This window comes from Drosophila santomea, chromosome 2R (assembly GCF_016746245.2).
Source record: "Drosophila santomea strain STO CAGO 1482 chromosome 2R, Prin_Dsan_1.1, whole genome shotgun sequence".
In the NCBI taxonomy this organism is placed as follows: domain Eukaryota; kingdom Metazoa; phylum Arthropoda; class Insecta; order Diptera; family Drosophilidae; genus Drosophila; species Drosophila santomea.
The window spans coordinates 7,405,250-7,422,026 of NC_053017.2; the positions used below are offsets into that span (position 1 = coordinate 7,405,250).

Below are 16,777 nucleotides of genomic sequence, written 5' to 3' on the forward strand. Positions count from 1 at the left end.
TGGTTTCTCTTATTTATTTATCATTCGGTTCTATGGTCTTTTCTTGTCGAACGAGTAGCAATATCAAAGTGACCAACATTATTGATTAGGATTAGTGTCTGCTAATTGATTACGATCGCATTCTATTATCGTATCCTGCTCGGATGGCGTTAATTAAATTACTAAATTGACTCGGTTATACAAAGCACAGATGCACAGTAAGTAGGTGTACGGGTGTAGGGGTGTGGGATTGGGGTTGGGTTCGTAAATCGTATAAAAAACAGTATTATATGCGTAACTAGAGTTTGGCAGCTGCGAATTCATCCGAAGATCTTGTCGAAGCAGGTGTGGCAGTATGGCTTGTCCTTCTGCTCCTTGAAAGTGCCCTTATTCAATTGCTTCAGGCAGAAGGCGCAGACGAAGTGTTCCGGATGGAATTTCTTGAACATGGCCGTGATGCAGCGTCCGGTGATGGGTTTTGAGCACCCTGCACACAGGGATCCTCGCTTGGCATGGTAGTGCGTCTCACAGTACGGCAGTCCCTCGTGATCAAAGAAGGATCCTCCCTGGAAGGGCTGTCGGCAGTCCTGTAAGTGATAAAATCAAGGGTTCATAAGTATTGTGAACACAAAAAATATGTATAATAGCTTAAAGATGTTCTAGGAATACCCAGGGTTAATCGTTTTTAGCAAGAACTTAATAATCGAAAGCTAACCAATTCATTACCATAAACATTTTTGGGAATCGCAGTATATAAGCACTTGAAATGTTTACTGCGCCTCAAGATCACAACCGCACTGTCCTGATCTTTAGTTGTGCTTCAGAAATATAGGAGAGGTATGAGAATGATGTATTATGGGCCAAATGGCAGTGCAGCCTCTTTCTGAGGCTAATTACGACCATAAATTAGTTGCCATATAGCATGACGGACCAGCAAACCGATCGAGAGCCGACAACATAATATTCGCTGTGCAAAATTTTACGCCTGGCCTGAAAAACCTAATTAAAATTCAGTTAAATCGAAAAAAACGAGACGAACGGAGGACTTTGGTACCCTGGGACCCACTGTGCACGGTGTCTAGCTAATTGGAAAACAAAGATTGTACATTTAAAAAAAAAAGAAACGGGGAAATTTAAATATGATAAATATATGAAAAAAGTGCGGCAAAGTCATTTCGTTTTTTTCTATTTCCTTTTTACGGGGGCTTTTGGAAAAACATATCAACAGCAGCAGCAAGAACAGCAACAATTGTATTAAGACAATAACATTTTGCGCACGCTTTTGGCCAGCTTCCAAAAACAAGGGGTATTGAAAGTGTGGAGAGGTGGCAGGGGACAAAATCATCCAACCGGCAACAGCGATTGAAACATGGAACGAAGGATCATTGAGAACGTGATATCTGCGGCGGAAAAGCTATTTTCGTTTTTCACCACCTCATACAAATCAATCAATCCACAAACAACAGGTGCAACAATTTCCCTAAGCCGTTTCATAATTTTTCCTTTGTTGATTATACGAAAGCAAACCATAAGTGGAGCACAGCTACAAAAATGAAGCCAAATAATCAATATCGATATGAACTAAAAATAAAAACCAAATATATATAAGGCACGAATTTTCAACACTCAATTGAGAATTTCAATTATGTATCTTATATATATTTAAACAGTGTATGCAGTCTCGCATTGTAATAGTTCAGCTATTTTTAGACAAACATTTTAACTGGCTAGCTCTATTGGATTGCAATTGACGAATCAACTTAAATTTAGTTAGCCCAATCAACCAATTAACACCCGGGGTGCCCATTAAAGACCAGCAATAAACAGTGCGAATCTTATGTCCATTATAGACAGATATATAGCATATATAGAGTAGCATGCGAAGCATATAAATGCTGACTACAACGCCAGCAACGAAAATAGTCTAGTCTGGTAGGAATTATGGCTTTCCCTAATCGAAAATCGAATCCACAATATTGTAATTTGTTTATCAACCGGATAGAAAGCAGCAGAAATCAAGAACACAAATCTGCGGAGGTGGGACAGCAACAGACACATGTGTCAAGGCCAGCGCACTGACACTGACCTTGACACGAGGTCTGGTTGGGTGGCTCTGGGTGGGTGGATTCCGCCCGAAGGTCGCCGCCACCTTGAAAAGAGACGAACACTTTTCAACCATTCCACTCCCACTTTCTGTTCTTGCTTGCTTTTGTTGCTTGTTCTTTTTGTATTTCGGTTGTTTTAATGTGTAATTATTAAAATTTTATTTACAAAAACAAATTACAATATTGTTGGTCATTTTCATGATGATTTTAAATTTAAAAAGTACCTATAAACTTAGCCTACAAAAAGTGCATAGAAAAGTTCAACAAGTCGGGGGTGCAGGTTCAGGTTCAGGGACAGGGGCGGGCAAAAAGACCATCATAGAGGGCTGCTTTTCAGGGACTTGCGACTCATTTACCCCAGCGGCACCTGCCCCAAAACGGAGCGGGCCAGCTGGGCGAGCGAAAAGGGTTCGAAAGGGTTCTGCTGCTGCGCCTGCCACAGATGTTGCTGCTGCGCATGTTGCTGGTGTTCATGCTGCTGTGTTGCTCCTAGACCCGCAACGAAAATAGCCAAGACGGACGGCGGGCAGCTGTTTTGGCCGCGAGCTCTCCTCATGACGCTGGTAATAAAAAAGTGGCACGCAGCTAGAGATACCAGAATGTATCTAAAGCCACCGCCGCCGGATGCTATTTTCGTTTGGCTGCTGAACTTCAGCAACAAGTTTGCTGATGCTTTTGCTTGTGGATCTCTCCTACTCCTCCTCATCGACGCCCACGCACTGTGGACAGACGGGCTTGCCCTCCATGGCGTAGAAGGACTTGCCGCGAACGGCCTTCTTGCAATCCTAAAGTGTAAACGTGACGAGGATGAACGATTAAACGATTAAATTGAGCAATCATGATTATGAAATAGCGGGGCGAAAATGCAACGTTCAGATTTGGAAATCTTTGGCATTTTTAAATAGTTAGGCTGTACTGGCACATTTAGATTCCCAATGGTATGTGTACGTATAGAAATCCATAGAAAGGAATCAAATGTGTCAGTGGCAAAGGCCTTTCTACAACTCCTTTCTTGAAACGATGAATCGAAAATGGCATTAATTGTGATCAGCATATCTATATGAGAGATTAACGTACCCTGCAGACGAAGCAATCCGGATGCCACTGCGAGTTCAGCGCCGAGATGTAGTTCTCCATGATGGCGCGGTTGCATCCGTTGCACTTCGGGGCGAACATCTCGAAGTAGTCGTTGCGGCAGTAGGGCTTGCCGTCGCGCTCATGGAATCCCTCCTCGCCGAACTGCTGGCCGCACTGGGCGCAGAAGAAGTGCTCCGTGTGCCAGGTCTTGTCCAGCGCGGTGACGCACTTGTCCAGAATGGCGCCGTTGCAGTAGGCGCAGCGCGGACTGAACAGGTTGTGGTAGTCCGGCTCGCAGTACGGGAAGCCGTCGCGCTCGAAGAAATTGCGGGTGCCCAACTCCTGGCTGCAGTGGTTGCACGTAAAGTGCTCCGGATGCCATGTCTTGCCCAGGGCTGTGATCACCTGGCCGACAATGGGCTTCTCGCAGGCATTGCAGCAGCCCTTCTGCACGGTATTGACTCCTTGGCGACTCATATTGGCCTGTAGATTGCCTAGCATAGAATCCAACTGATCCTCGCGACTGTCCTCGACGATGGTCGTCTCCTCGATCGTCTGGGTGAGATGCGCCTGCTGGCTACCCTTGTTTGGTCTGGCGTAGTCGGTTACCGTCTGGTGCTGCACTGTCGACGAGTGCTGTTGCGGATGACTTCCGTTCCCGATGCCGTTCGTTCCGTTGCTAACCTGGAATAATGGATAACAATTTCAATTAGCATGGTATATCCTTGGGATCCTGTCGCGGTGGGCTTACGTCGATGTGCTTGCCTCGACTGAATCAAAAGTTGTGCGAGCGCTAGCACAAAAACTTTTGCTTTTAGCCGCCGCCGCCGAGCACGAAAAAAAATCAAAATATCAAAAATAATGTTTCTCTTCCTCTTCGCACAGATTCTCCTGACTGAACTATATAGCTATATATCTGTGTGTATGTGGACCGCGTTGCGCACGACGCTCTCCTCATATGCAAAGCATTTTTCTTCTACGTTGACGTAGTTTTCGTTCATTGCCAAAAATACGAAAGAACGTTTTCCGAAGAACGAAAGGAGTGGGCGGCTAAGGGGTTCTCTACTGCTTCTGTGCGGATCTTGTCTGTCGAGTCTCCATTTCAATATTCAATTTTTCTTTCATAAACTCTGCATTTTCATTGGGCGTGCTCGTGTTCTGCCTGCTTCAGCCCAACTAAGTAGACGCCTAATTAAGCGGCCTCTGGTTTTGGAAAGGGGAGGATTCGTATTAAAAAGGGGAAGTACACAATCTACTTAATAATTAGCTGTCTTCACTAAATGTGTCATTACCTATATTTTTCTGTCGCTTAACATAATCGGACAAGAAGATTTTAATTTCTTTATTACTAGTAGACACAATGCCCTTTTTCTTAGCGCGCTTCGTCACTACGCGAATAATCTTTTACCTTTTAATTTATTTTACACTTGGTTAGGAATTCAAGAACGAAATCGGAAAATAGTTTATTCCCTGGACAAATAAAATATTCAAAATTATTATAAAAATTGAAAGACATAAATTTATAAAATAGTACCGATCTCGATAACTATAAGCTGTGTATTAAAGACCCGAAATAAATATGGTGGGAAACATATTCATAATCTTTCAAAATATCGTACTTATGAAGTCTCTATCTGCATGGGATAACTTTACTATTGTGGACTGCTGTCAACGTAGTGACGAAGCGCACCAAGAGAGTGCGCGAAGGCATACTATTCTATATATTGGGAAAATAGTTATAATTGGCGATTGCTTTCTAGTGAATCAAAGAAACCCTATAGTTATCAAGATATATACCCGCCCTGTCCATCGGAACTCCGCTCCTGTTGCGCCTGCCGCACAAATTTTCATTGGCTTCAGCGTTGGCGAGGTTTTCTTATTCTAATATATTCATTGGCTATTTTAAGACCAAATCGTACACAGCGCAGTCGAACCGCTGAAATCGTCGTTTGGCATGGAGTATAAAATGAACATCGACCGGCTGGTCAACAGGATTTCCCCATAAAAAGCGCAGCCGAGTGTTCGGCACACGTTTCCAGTCGTGGCCAATAAACGGGGGAAAATCGGGAAAAGGTGGGAAATCGAGGGATTATGAAATGGGGGACAGGAAGCTGGCAGCGAGGAAATCTCGATCAATGAATGAGACGGGGAGGAGGATGGAGGAATGGGCGGAGAATGTGAATACGAATGCGGTTTTGAACGCCAGATGATTGTGGCAATGAAAGCGCAAACAAAAATATAGAGAATATATCAGGCACACTGAAACACCCACAGCTGAAACAGCTAAATGGATCGCTTGGGTTATAGAAATGAAAGAAAATATAATAAAAAACGCTTTCGAAAATAGCCATGCAAATGATTTGCAATGAAAAACTATAGCAAAAGCGGCGTTGTGGAAATCGCGTTGACAAGTGGGAGCAGGGGGCGTGGATGGGGGTGGATGTGGGGGTACGACTAACTGTGCGTTTTGAGTGTACGTGTGGGTAGGAAAAGCGCCGGGAAAATCCGACGGGCCGTGTGCAATATTGTTTATATCCGAATATATTTGTATTTTATTTTTCCCCCGCTTTCCAAATGTACAGAAAAAGAACGAGGGACCAAGAGGCTTTTCTATTTAATTTTCATATTTATCATATCAACAAAGTCACGGACACGCCTTGCCCCGCCCTCTGCCCCCTTCTCACGCCCCTCGCCCACTCCCGTTGGTGGAAAATTGAAAATGATATTAAATAATTAACAGGCCCGACCGCTCATATACGAGTATACTTTTCGCATGCACGCCTGCCATTCGTCAATGACATTGAATTGCAATTTACTCGAAGTCTAAAGAATCCAATTACCTCCTCCCCACACGAATGTCTGCTAATTTGACTGCGACGGCCATCGAATTGATTGCCAACAAAATAAAAGAAGTGTGCAAAAATATTTTTCACTTAGTAATTAATTAATAATTAATGCAACCCGAATACCTTGGCGGCAAGCTGACAATTCGCGGCATTCCCTGTCGACATTTTGCAATTCTTAGGCACAAGGGGTTAAGTCTCAGATACTCGTTGAAATGGTTGATGTGCATATTTTGTAAACATTTAGGTGATTTACCATTCAGAATATTTGATTTAATTATAAAACCCATAAAAATGTTAGCATGCATTTAACCAGAAACGCTTCGAACTGTCACATTAGGGATTGAAATAAAGCAATAAATTACTTTGAGTTGGGCCGCAAGAATTTATTCAAGCACTTTCTTATATCCTATATACTAAAACATTAACTGTTCTAGTACATTCCACTACCTTATCAACTGAGAGACTGAAAAATATAAGATTGTAAACACCTTTAGGTTATAAGGAAAGCGTATTCATTTGCGTTTACTGACATTTTTCGGTTTCTTTTTAAACATATATGCATTCCATTCGCGAACTGAGCAAAGGACTGTCGCCAACCTTGACCCAAATTTATTGAAATGAAGAAAGGAGCAGACGCACTGCAATATTTTAAGCAAGATCATAAAAAACAAACGGAAAAGTGGCGCAAAAAGACCAAATAAACGCGAAAGACATCTGCTGAAATACATCATTTATAAAGGCGTTCTGTTCAAGATGTCAGAAAGTTCTAAAAACAAATGTCGGACATGTGAAGGAAGGAAAATGGACACAACGCTATAAAAGAAAACCAGGCTAGTCCAATTGAACGGAAACAATATTTTGTTGTTTTTATATCCTGAGAAGATGTGCAGTGCATGAAAAATAACCTTTTTGTTTACTCGATTGCCGCCCAAATTGATTGATGCTCTAATGAGGTACAGATAGAATATAAAATAAACTTGGCTGTGTAAATGCTGCTCTGGGGAAAACTTAAAATGTCTTGGCGCCGTGTGCAATAAATCGTGTGACAGTCCCTCGCCATCATAATCAGACTTCATTAGACCAATCAATTTATGTGGCCCATTAAAGTATCCCCCGAAATCCACCTTCGGATTGCGTTGGCAGATGTCAAAGTCAAGATCTTTCTCGGATGCTCTTCGACTTCTCGAAGGGATCTTCAATGGGCATGGGATCTATGGATCGGCGGTGTCATTAGACTCGCTCGGTTGCCTTGCGTCAGACGATTTGCGATGATAAATAGATTCATTTTATGGTCTTTATTACCATCCACAACTAAACCGAGCAATGGGCTGTCTCTTGCTAAAAATAGTTAAATACATAGTAGAAAACCAGAAGGATCGGGTGGTTGAAAAGTGGGACGGGAGACTTCGGCCATATGCAATTTGTTTTGACGCTTTTAAAGTGAGCGTGTCCCTACGACAGGTGAAAAAAATGAAAATATTTGAGCTCTTTCCAAAATATTACCTAAAATGTGCATTGTAATCTACATATATGTAGACTTGGTATGGTAATTTAGTAAAAAACCATATAGATTGGAAAAATATAATTTTTTTGATAATTCTTTTCGTTTCTAATAGGTGGAATGTCTAAACTATTTACGTTTGAATTTTTAAAATACTCAAAAAGGATGCCTAATGAAATATTTCCAATTTTTTGACAACACACAATGCTTATCTTAATTTAAAAAAAATAATAAAATATTCATGCAGATAAATCAATATTACAAAATATTACTAAAGCAAGGAAGTTTAATGTTTTAAACGAATGTTAAATGTATGTCTAGAAAAGTATGTAACTGAAGGAAGAGTGAATAAACGTCAAGAACTTGGGAACTATGAGCTAGATAACGGAGATTAAGGATTCAGATTCTTGTGACACATATGGAGCGAAAGGGCTATAAAGCTAAAGTCGGTCGCCTACATGCTTGATGTATTCGTAAATGTGTAAATTGTGTTTTGTTCAACTTATCTATCTAGTTATTTATCTACGTTTCAAAATGATAAAATCGGGTTATCTGCTTGCAGATCTTCATCTACTAGTCCAACCACTTGACATAACGTATTTTCTTGCCTGGCAAAACTTTTTTTTAGTTCTCCGATAGAAAATACTAAGCACAATGCATTATAGTTCTTTAAATTGAAAACTCAACTTAAGAATCGAATCGATATGTTTTCTTCTATAAATGTAAGTAAAAAGCTTAATTGCCAACCAAGCATTGTTTGTAAATATAGTACATGTATTAAATACTTCACCCAAATTGAACTATAATCATTGTTCATTCATTAGATTTTAAACATATCCCAGTAGCTTATGGCATATAGAAGATATTGTAAAAATATCTCCATTAGAATGATTTTTTTACAATGACATTTATATATATGACTATATGCCGAAAGACAAAGGCACACGAGTTATAGACTACATTATAGTTTTTTGAGAATTCCAACCATGTTTCTGTGCATTTTATTTTATCAGACAGCACCTGAATATGCCCCTTATGGAAACCGTAGTCGAACAACATACCTTGAAGTCGGACAGTGAAGCCATCAGATCATCCAGTTCCTTGGTGGCCTGCGACGTATAGGCCTGATGCACTTGTTGTCCTGGAACAGCATGATTGGGCGTATAAGAGTCCTTCTGCTGCACAACTTGCTCCTCGACAGTACCAACTGCAATAGGAAGAACATGTTAGTCCATAATGAAATATTTGAGTTAGCTGGTAGTTACCTGGTCCATCAGGACCCGTCAGCTTCTCTGTCTTCGTTTCCCGAACGGTGATGGTGACATGGCGTCCCGGCGTCGGAGATTTATGTGCAGATCTAAAAAATGATGATGCTACAGTTAGTTCTACCGCAATTGGCTCTTCTTTCATCCGCTTACCCGTTAGGAACAGCATAGATGTGAGCATTGTCCAGTTCATTCAGCAGGCTGTCCATCGTAGGACGCTCCTCCACGGTGGCATAACTATTCATCGTATTGTATTTTGTAACTGGAGTACTGTAGTTGACCGGTACATCGATTTCTAGGAAGTCAACAAAAAACCAATTAATGCCACACAAGAACATTTTGAATGAAGCGAATGCGATTAAGTCATTAATAAAATAATACATAATTGTATACATATGTAGTTCCAAGATGCTTTTAAATTCAATATTCTGTTTAAAATATTTACTACGTTTTTGTACAAAGAGCCGAGTTTTATAAATCACTCGAGTTTGACAAACAAGAATTATTCATGAACATATTAACAATATTTTTACAAAAATAAAAAAAAGGGGAAATATGAGTATACAGACAGACTTATCAACTTTAGATTTACTTAACATCTAAACTAACTCAACATCTAAAACGAGCAAACGGATAGTAATGCATGTGCATATAACATCGACAATAACATTGACATTGGTGCCTATATCGCCTATATCGATGGATTTTTCCTTACTCTGCAGATCCTGCAGCAAGGAGTCCAGTTCTGAGAGTCCTGTGGTTGCTCCCGCCGCCTGACGTGGCAGAGATCCCTGGTTAACGTATCCCGGAGTCGTGGAGGAGCCATTAAAATCATGTCCTGCCGTTGGGGAGCGTGTCTCTACGCTATAGTGCTCTTGATACTACAACAAGGAGAGTGTTCGAATTAGTATTGATTCCAACTAAACTGTATAACTATATACTCACCACCTGAGGCTGGGCTTTGCCCCTCAGACTTCCATAACCTGGAGTGTTATCCACAAACTGCTGTTGCTGCAGAGGTTGGTGTTTTGGCTGGACAGTTCCATATTGCGGCTGGGGCTGCTGCGGCTGGCCTGGCACACTGTTTTGCAGGTCGGCTAATAGAGCATCTATAATGAAGAAGTGTAAAACAATTATATATCTTAAACGACAAATAAGCATTGGTTTGGTCTTGAAACCTTTTTATATTATTTAAAACATTTAAGCGGTTTCGTTGTTCAACAAATACAACTAACTTTAATTTATTTTTTGGATATGACACTTTTTATTTTCTCTTTTGATAACTCAACGCGGCTCTTAAGTCGGAAATCGTTTTATTTTGTCACTCGTGTACATATTCATAATTCATATCAAACTTTGAGAAACCAATACCCAGATTGTCGTAATCCCCATAGTTAGCCATATCACTTCTTCTTCCGGTCGCAGGTATTTGATATTTAAATTCCAAACTTTAAGCACCTGTCACTGCACCTCTGACGCATACTCCGTTGTCAACTAAACGGAGATTCCACTCCGTTGCCATTTGCCTTCTTTTGCTGGCACATATCTCACAGCAAAAGTTTCTGATAACATTTTGTTTGTTTTCTTTTGTCTTGAGCGATATCGCACAATGCCTACAATTACTTAATGGGTCTGCTCTCTGGTTTGTGTCTAGGGTAATTGATATAACTGAAGGAAAAAGCTTGCTTCGACTTTGAAGACAGTATCATTTTTTATCATGTTTTTGAATTTAGCGCATCTGTATCTGTTTTAAGATTATAGTAGGCGTGTAACGTTTTGAAGCCTACTGTTACTGCATTGTAACTGGATTCTGTATGCCTAATCTCGGGATTTCCACCTTCATACGGACAGAAAGCAAACGGACAAGTCTCAATGGAGGCAGCTAGTGATCCCGATTAAGAATTAACATACGTTGTAGGGTCGAAAGCACTTATTTCTACCTGTTGCATTATTGCTTGCAAAATACTTCACAATATTACATATACATATGTATGTATATGTTTTTGTTCCAAGACATGTGAATTGGGGCCAGAACTTTAAGAAAATACATGCATCCATACATATATACATGTAATATATATAAACGTTTTTAATTGAAAATATTTAGTTTTAACAGGTGGACAAACGAAAATCTTTTTTTAAGGGTGGACCAACGATGAACACTATTTTTAAGGGTGGGTAAACGTTATTTAATGGAAATATTTAGATTTGAGATGGCCCATATCTCTTAACTCTTTAATGTGGTATAATTTCTAAACTTAAACTTTTTTTTAATGAAAACGATGGGCAAACGTGGCCAAATAATGTTATTGCGATTAAAGAATAAAATGTTGTTTAAATTAAAAACTTTTTGATTTTCGAAACACTTGAACACAAATGTTCAAAAATAGTAATTAATATGCACACTCAAATTAAAATGTAATCATTTTTGTTTGGAGATCAACTATGAATCTGTGTCAACTATGAAACACCTGAAACAATAAGCTGCACTTGAACTTGACCCGTGGCCCCCGTTGAAGAACGACTTAATTGTCATCATTATTAACCCTTTATCGCCCACACTCCATTTGTTCCCAATGAACAAACTTACCCAGACGTCTCTCGAACTCGCCCACTTTAAAACAGTCACTGAGGGGCGAACTGTGGAACGACGATGATATCAGTTTTGAAGACATTTCACGCACTAAATTTGGCCAGAATCGATGGAATCGAAATGTATTGCTTGATTGTCACTCGTTTGCCGATATGCAAAAATTTCGTTTTGTCTGGACCACTATAAACGGTAGTTTAGTTAAATATTTTTACCGGCTCAGCAACAACAACAACAGCCGAACCGAAAGTCTAGTTGCCAACTGACCAAATTAAAGCACCAAAAACTCAATCAACTCGGGGCCAAACAAAGTCAGGCCAATAGACACCCACACTGCAGCCCAAAACTAGCGAAACACAGAGTATGAGGGTGATTATATAGATATGTATATATTTATATATATGTATATATGAATATCACATACAAGTTGGAGAGCGGGGGACCTAACATCTACACACAATTTTTGATTCAGTTTAGGTGGGACGAACTTGTCGAACTGGCTAAAAATCGCACCAAGTCAAGAAATATCGCATCTACTCGATGCCATAATATTTTCCAGTGTGTTAGTGCTTCTTTAATGTACGTCCCATGAAAACATATTTGATCAAAATAATGTTGTTTGCATTCTTTTCGCCTCTAATTTAGCTTAGATGAATAGGAGAAGGGAAGTGCCTAAGAAAACGTGATAATAGCGCATGAAAACCCGAGAAAAACGTCAATAAATTCCACGGAGAAAAATGGAAGCATTTGCATTTAGAAAATAAAAACGAAAAAACTGTTTTAATATAATTATCCAAATGTTAAACGACCTAGGTAATACTTTTTTATGATATCACAAAATCTGTGTTTAAGGGCATGTTTAAAATCTAGTATATATTTACGAAACCACAAATAGTTTTTCTTTGGCATTAAGCTGTTTTGAAGTTGGTTTCCTTTTTGTGTGTGCAGAAAGCATTAGATTGAGGGTGCTTAAGCTGTCTTTGAGACCTGCCGAAAGTATCTATTGGATGACTCGTGTCATCCGCTGTCATACAATCGCACTTAACGCCATTTACTTGACCCACCACAGCAATAGAAACAACCCAAAAAACGAAAGAACACTAAAACAGCCGGAAGACATGACAGCAGGCGATTAAGCTATAAGACCACCAAATAAATCAAACAAAACTCGAACATTTCACCCGAGAGTTCAAAAGGCTGGGGGAAGAGTCGGAAAAAGGCACACCTGTAACTGGGCCAATGCCAAAGCGAAATATCCGCCAGAACATCGAGTGGAAACTCAGCCACGGAAAACCACTCAAATTATGGGTATATGTATAAAGGAAAATAAGGTGTGACGCGATTCATTCGTTTTGGCAAGCGAATTCATAAAAGTTCGTATGAAAGTGATCAAGAGGCGATGCTCGAATTTATATTCGAAAACATTTGCATTATTGGGCTAGAATCGGCCAAATTATTTCGCAATATCTTTAAAAATAGTCCAAAACCGAGAGATGATCGAACATGTGGTTGACGAGCAAATCACTCAGGGCACAGGCACTGGCACAGCACCAGACCCCTGGCACCATATGTGGGTCTCCGTACTCCCATTTCCATGGATGCTCCGCTTGGAACAGACAGGCGGGGGATCATCTATATATAGGACAGGGCAGGGTTATCAGAACGTCACGCCTCACTGGGTCAACGAGTAGGGAAGAGCCGACAAAGAAGACGAATGGGATTTTTAAATTTATGGTGCCGAGGCGGAAATGATTCTTGTTAAATCGCTGGAACTCACAAAGAAATATTTAAAATCGGCTTAAGATCGTTGATTTGTTTTGAAAATAAAAGGGTTCAAACTAACGCAATTACTGCAATCAATTAGTAATTGTTTAACATAACAGAGAATAAATGAAAAATCAAATTTATCTAAACAGTAAACCACTTAGGTTTTAGCATATACAGTACTGCAAATGGTTGCTGATATCGAGAGGGCTCTGTACTATTCCTCAGGGTAAAAGAAAATATGCTCAATAAGCCACTTGATGCTTCACGAGGCGTATTTCATCAAAAACACATTTCACACATTAGTTTCGAGGAATGCAATTGGCAGAAGCTACTGGCTTGATTAAACTGCAATTAAAATCAATTAACCAACAGTACTGACTGAGTGGGTTTCTTGTTGTTTTTCCCGAGGCGGAGTTGCACTCAAACTCGGTTTTCGGTTAAATGATGGTGGGTGGGAGAGGAAAAGAGAGAGAGATAGAGAGAGAGAGAGGCAGGGAATGGGGGGCAGGGAGGCAGCTGCACATGACAGCTGTTGAAATTTTGCAATTGACAACTTGATGCAGCGAAGGAGCGAGGGGGAGAGGAGATGCAGAGAGCGCGGTGAGAGAGGCAGCTAAAACAGTTGCGAATTTGAATTGTTGCTGTTGTTGCCCGCTCTCCCTTTTGCACTCCGCTGTTTTCTGTTGTTGTTTTATTGTTGACATTGTTACATATCTACGTATGTACATATGTGTTTTTTGGTTTTGTTTAGCTCGTTTTGGGAGCACTTTCGATTTTCATTTCGGCGGCTTGTTTGCGGTTTTAGTTTGTTGTTGTTGATATTGCTGATCGATTGCGGCTGCCTTAATTAAATTCCCGCACACACACACACCCGCACACCCGCGCAAAGACTTCACACATACGGAGCAGCAGCAGCACAGAAACTATTTTCCCTCGGCAAAATCTCAAAATCAACTGAACAAGAAGCTCGACAACGAATTCGTCGAAGCTGCGCGCACCGCCATCGCACTGCCACTCACACTCAGTTGAGGCAACCAACAGCAGCAAGAGCAGCAGCGTCGACTGTGCACTGGAAAAAATGCACTAGTTCGTACCAAAAGGTGCTTGTTTAGAAATATACTTCATTTGGGTTGGAATTAATTTTCCATATTGGAAAAGCTTTAGAAATAATTTTTTATAATGTTCATTTTAAATTCTTATAACAAGGCTCTTGAACAGGCGTTCAAATACTTTACGAATATATGTATGTACATATATACCTACATACACATTATAAAAGGATTATACTTGGATTATCGAAGTATATACATATGTATATACCCGAATATTGATTTTCAGAACTTTAGACAAATATTTTTCCAAGCACAGGTGTTGAGTAATTATGATCATTGGTTGTTGTTGTTGCGTGGGCTAGTGTGTCACACAAGTGGTGGCGCCACCTGGTGTATGCCTTTCGCGCTTGCCTTTTTACTCATTTCCCGAGTGTTTTGCCGGTTTTTTTGTTTCACGAAATGAATGAATCACTTGACTTTGAAAAGAAAACTAAAATTAGTATTTGTATAACAACAACAGAAACACATAGTCACAAATTGTTATGGCTTTTGTTCAGAATAAAGTGTTTTGTTTTATTCTTTTTGTTTGGGTCGCTCTGATGTCGATGCTTTTACTCAATTAATTATATTGGTTTAAAAAAATTCAAATTCCAACAAAATAAGAGATTACCCATTGGTAAAACCAATAATAAAAATAATAATCCATTGGCCCTGACCTGTGCCAATTCAAAGTCGTAAAACGGGTTCTGCTTTACCGATAAGCTCTCAACAGCTTTGTATACCAACCCAACATCCTTAGTATCTATAAGGCCCACTTTGTAAGATAAGCCGCCAAAGTAATCAATCAATCGGATCTCAGATGCCCTGAGGTTACCACCCCAGCAATTAGAATATCTTGCGTAATGCCAACCTAAACAGGTGTATACTGTCATATTGAACGTTACCAGACGAAACTATAGTTCCACATTAGTTAACAAAAATCTTATGGGATCAAGGAATAGAAATGTATCATAAATATATACTATAGTGCACCTTAGCTTACATAAAACACCATGCCCAATAAACAAGCTTTCAAGTAATGAGCTTAAATTAATTATAAATTGCATCAACTGAAACTCTTTCTTACAAGTAGATTAATTTTGCCTATGAATTTCATATTGTGCCACCTTATCATTGCGAAACGCACGTTATCCTCACGGATTATACTTGTATGAGTTGCCAAAGTGTCGTGTCTGGCAGTAAATAGAACACGAGTCGATTGGAAACCACTGACGCCCACCGACGATACTTGGATCGGCTGCCGACTCAATGGGAACAATGATCTAATGATCCAATGATCAAATGAATGAAACGCGTAGTAAGGTCAGCGACTACCAGTCTACAGATTGTAGAATGAAACCCACACCGCAAAACTCGAAAGACTGAGGCTTACCGATTTTCATGTCAATCGACTGACTGTTTGCACTCAGCTCACTTGCTAAACAAATCCGATGAAGACCGCACAACGTCGAAAAGCAAACTGAATGGGGAATATTCAAATCGTGTGCTGACAACTGGAGAATACGATGCGAGTGCAATCGAAGGTGTTAGCCCGAGTGCAATTAACATTACTCCAAACAGATGTACGCAAACGCGCTAAGTAAATACACTGCCCCAAAATATATGGAACTATTTTGGCGAGCATTGTGAATAATAATGAGCTTCTACATAAGCTGTTATTATACATGATTTACCGATGGTTAGAATAACTTTGTGCTTTGTAAGCTACCATTTTCTTGGCACTTTGACACGAACAACGAATTTTTCAGAGTACATGAATATATAGGCAGTAAAATGCTTAGGGCGATACTCTCGGAAATGGATAAGGTAGCAACAAAATGCTAAATTTGTTTACCTTACATGCTATGCACTTGTATACACTGTCTATTTGATTGCGTCATCAGCTAGGTGTTTGGAGAGCAATTGCTTACATTTTCCTTAATGGTGATTTCATATGATGCCTCGCGTTTCGAAATGCTCGTATTTAATGAAATGTACCATTTTCGGAGTTCAAACATTTTTATTGATGAACGCCGAGAAGACAGCTTCTCCTGAAAGAACTCGATTAATAAAATCAGTTCCCAAAAGTATGCTTAACTTATGAAACTTGGCTGTTTACCCAATACATCCAGATTTCCCAGGAAAATGATAACCACATAGTATAACTTTATAGTTACCCTCTATAAGTATATAAGTTACGAATAAAAGAATTACAATTTGGTTAAGTTATTGTATTGCTCAACTACTTTCTTTATTTTTTTAATGAGGGAAACAAACACTGCTGGGGAAAAATGGTACGCTTTTATCAATGCAAACAAAAGCGCGGAATAAAATATACATATGCCGCAAAATTAGAAATTTTAATTAGAATTCAAGGCGATTTCAACCCTTTGAAAGGCTTTGAGTCTCTGTTCGAAAGCCAGAGACCACCGAAATGCTGAAGCTCACGGTTCTACTTCTTGCACTGCTAGGCATAGCGAAAACTGGATGGACACGCGAAAAGTTCAACATTGAAGTAAACGACGGTAATGATATGTCCAGCGATCTCAAAAAGAA

At 39.8% G+C, this 16,777-nt stretch overlaps 2 protein-coding genes across 7 annotated transcripts in view; one reads left to right on the top strand and one right to left on the bottom strand.

The window, feature by feature from the left end:
* The window catches only part of LOC120446983 (leupaxin), a 25,512-nt gene continuing 8,735 nt past the window's right edge, over window positions 1-16,777 (bottom strand). For 2 of the 6 annotated variants that reach the window (XM_039628279.2, XM_039628277.2), the window contains exons 2-8: window positions 9,719-9,882; window positions 9,489-9,654; window positions 8,927-9,068; window positions 8,774-8,865; window positions 8,570-8,715; window positions 3,162-3,845; window positions 1-566 (exon numbers count right to left, since the gene is read on the bottom strand). In XM_039628279.2, the coding sequence (XP_039484213.1) occupies window positions 300-566; window positions 3,162-3,845; window positions 8,570-8,715; window positions 8,774-8,865; window positions 8,927-9,068; window positions 9,489-9,654; window positions 9,719-9,882 (1,661 nt within the window). In that variant the 3' untranslated portion in view covers window positions 1-299. Of the gene's footprint in view, window positions 567-2,215; window positions 2,870-3,161; window positions 3,846-8,569; window positions 8,716-8,773; window positions 8,866-8,926; window positions 9,069-9,488; window positions 9,655-9,718; window positions 9,883-10,144; window positions 10,191-11,363; window positions 11,547-14,032; window positions 14,146-15,614; window positions 15,640-16,777 lie in introns of those variants that run through there. The other 4 variants (XM_039628276.2, XM_039628281.1, XM_039628280.2 and 1 more) reach the window with 4 other exon arrangements.
* Window positions 16,646-16,777, top strand: part of LOC120446988 (C-type lectin 37Da) — a 757-nt gene continuing 625 nt past the window's right edge. Inside the window, exon 1 of the mRNA XM_039628288.1 lies at window positions 16,646-16,746. Within this exon, the coding sequence (XP_039484222.1) occupies window positions 16,656-16,746 (91 nt within the window). The 5' untranslated portion in view covers window positions 16,646-16,655. The remainder of the gene's footprint in view (window positions 16,747-16,777) is intronic.